The sequence below is a fragment of the Lathyrus oleraceus genome, chromosome 2 (assembly GCF_024323335.1).
Source record: "Lathyrus oleraceus cultivar Zhongwan6 chromosome 2, CAAS_Psat_ZW6_1.0, whole genome shotgun sequence".
Classification (NCBI taxonomy): domain Eukaryota; kingdom Viridiplantae; phylum Streptophyta; class Magnoliopsida; order Fabales; family Fabaceae; genus Lathyrus; species Lathyrus oleraceus.
In genome coordinates this window covers 343,034,363-343,037,698 of record NC_066580.1, presented here as the reverse complement: position 1 = coordinate 343,037,698, position 3,336 = coordinate 343,034,363, and the positions used below count along the sequence as shown (strand labels likewise).

The 3,336-nt window shown below is 26.0% G+C and overlaps 1 protein-coding gene across 1 annotated transcript; it reads right to left on the bottom strand.

Moving 5' to 3' along the window:
• Positions 1-1,397: 1,397 nt before the first annotated feature.
• Positions 1,398-2,177, bottom strand: LOC127123190 (transcription factor GTE5, chloroplastic-like). The gene has a single exon (XM_051053438.1). The coding sequence runs from the start codon at positions 2,175-2,177 to the stop codon at positions 1,398-1,400; it is 780 nt and encodes a 259-aa protein (XP_050909395.1).
• Positions 2,178-3,336: the final 1,159 nt, after the last annotated feature.

The following is a 3,336-nucleotide window of genomic DNA, read 5'->3' as shown; positions in this document are numbered from 1 at the left end:
ATGAGATTACTTCCGCTCAAAGCAATTCTCTAAATAACTAAATAACACATAATTCGAGAAATTGTATTTATCTCAATGTCAAATCCATCGTATCCAACTATTACAAACTTTATTTGACTGCATTCAAACTAGCATTTACAAATACAAAGAACTACATATTTGATAGTAATGATGGGTTGAAGTACCATTTGTGCTTCTCTTTTAATACAGCGTTGCTTATAAAAAAGTTCGGTGGATTCTCTATAAATTTAACTTAATTTTGATGAGTAGTTAATTTTACAAAAGTTGTATGTTTTATAAAACTAGCACGTGTTATCATAATTTTGACAAAACCAACTGTGACACCAAACATATCTCTTTCTCTTTCTTTCTGTTTTAAAAATAAGCACTTATTTGATAAAAAGTTTGTCTCTAAATGTAAATCTCTTTTCAAATTACTACTATATACATTTATCATTTTTATATAATCTTTAAATGTATATAAAAAAGTAAAAAATGTTGGAAATCATATAAATGGAATAGGATATCTTTAGGTGGACAAGAAATATTGTGGTTGTCTAAATTATGACTTGTAAAATATTTATATACACGGTTACATTATAGCTTAAATGTAATTTTATGTAATTTCATTAAACTTATAATTAATTATTTTTATGTAATTTTTTTGTTGTTTATTTGATTTCACACGTCTAAAAGTTTGAGACTAGGGAAACCAAACATCAATTTGTAATATTATTTTGTTGATTATTTGATATTCATTAAAATTATTAATTTTTGATTAGTTTGATTTTATAATTAAATTTAAATTAAATTTAGGTATAACCTAATTTTTTGGAATGTGACAAGGGAATATTTTAAGTAGCTACTGGCTTGGTTCTTTTCCTCTAATAACTACTTCAATAATATTTTAAAAAATTGAAGTATTTACTTTAAAATTAGCTTTAAATACATTAATTATTTAAATTTTATTCTGATGGAAATTATTAAGAGAAGGAACCCTTTGATACTTGTCACAGTCATAAAAGAAAAAAAGGAAGAGAAAATAATTCTCTTGCAAGGAAATTTCTGTTTTAATAAAACATGTTAAGGCTTTCAATATTAGTTTGACATTAAAAAAAAGAATAGAACATGTAACCAATATTGAAATTGTGTAAGACTAATGTGATTGTGTTATATTAATGTTCCTCATTTAGCAATTATATCAATGATATAGTTTCTAAACAATTAATAGAGTATCTTGATTTCACTCTAAGGTTATGCAGAATTTACATAAAAGAATAATTGACCATAGATACTACACATTCATTGACAATAACTTGACAGATTTGAAAACACATTGCTCCTAACAGTTTATAACTTGAGAACAGTTTCTATAAGAACACAACATGTTGCACTCTTTAGCATCTCTTGTGAGAGTTGCTTCTTTTTGTATCCTCAAGTTCCCACATATTCTTCAATGACTTCCATTTGTGTTCAAAGGTGTCACTAAATTTTTTTGCAATTTGGTAAATATGATTTCTTGGAGGATACGTTACCATTGCATTAGAGAACACAAGCCTCATGTCGCTAGCAAACTCATCCTCTGTTGCATACAACCTCATTTTTCTCTCTATTTCCTTCAAACCTATTGTCTTTATCTTACACTTATCAGACTTTACTATTTTTGGAGGATCTTTCAAATCCCAACCATCTCTATCTACCAACATCCTCTTCAATATCAACCAACATTGCCTCCTCTTAACACCATCCATCGGTTCCTTCAACCCACATTCTTCACCTCTTGTTGTTGAATCCTTCATGTTATCCTTTGGTTGAGACAAAGGTGTTGTTTTGGAAACTTGGTTCTTGATCATATTCTTGTCTTCAACAACATTGTCATTATCCTTTGGTTGAGACAAAGGTGTTGTTTTGGAAACTTGGTTCTTGATCATATTCTTGTCTTCAACAACATTGCCATTATTCTTTGGTTGAGACAAAGCTGTTGATTTGGTTTGATAATTTGAATCAACCCAATAACAGGATATGGTTGGTTTTACAGAATCTTGAATCTTCCTTCTCTTGTTTTCATCTGTGGCACAAGAATCTGAATCGCGTTTTCTTGAACCAGGAGGATAACTGAGCTTGATGATAAGTCTTTTACGAGGTTGTGTGTTAGAAGGGTTGGTGTTGGGTGACATGGATGCAGTTAAGGAAGAAGGGTTTGTGTTCGATGCTTCTAAGAAAGAAGGTTTGGTGTTGTCGGACATGGATGTTGTTAAGGAAGAACAAGGGTTTGTGTTGGATGCTGTAAATGTTAAGTCTTCAGCACTTGTGTTTAAATATATAAGATTTGGTTGTTATGTCTGTTCTAATATTTAGGGAGATATATCATTAATAACACAACTTTAAATATTCAATCTTATTTATTTTTTTTATATTTTTTATTTTTAGGTTATGGCAAAAAGAATGAACATTTAATTTTTTTATTGGATGTTTCTTAACCAACTTCTCAGTTAAAGTTTTTTTTTATAAAAATTATCTCTTAAAATATTATAATAAAAAATTGAATTTTTTAAAAAAAAACTTTCTTTTTAAAAAGTATGAAACAAGCCTTAAGATCTTTTTAGAAAAATAGACTTGAATATTAATCAATCTTTTTACAACAATAGCTAAAAAAATATAATTTCCTTTATCTTTTTGTTTTTGTTTTTAAAATTATATATTTAAACTTTCAAATATTTATAAATATATTTAAATGGTTTTAATTAATATATTATGTTGTTTCTATAATTAATGCTAACTTATCGGAGAAGAGTAGATATCATTGTTATAGTATTTACCGATATACTCATTAACATTTAATCTTGTTTTATTTTACTTGTTTTTAATTTTAGTATCTAACTAAGTCATCTCAAAAGATATTAATTGTAACAAACTTTCTATTTCATACTTTAAAAAAAAATCTTTATAACAAAAAATTGAAATGTTTTAAAAAAAAAAAAAAAATTTTATAACAAACAAGACTTAACATCATTTAGAAAAATAGCCTTTAATTCCTGTTCAATCTTTTTACAACAAAGGATATTAATTTTAATTTATCTTTTTGTTTGAAATTATTTATTAAAATTCAAATTTTTTAATAAATATATTAAATGGATTTATTATATTTAAATAACTTAATTTTGTATTAGATTTAAATGTTGATATTTAATCCATGATTATGTAAATTTAAGATTTATATATTAAGAAATCACTACAAGAAATTTGTCATGTTGACCAGCATCTTTAGTGATAATCTTTAGTGATAGTTGATAAATTTGTGGGTATATGTGACATACCTATAGAAATTTATTAGCA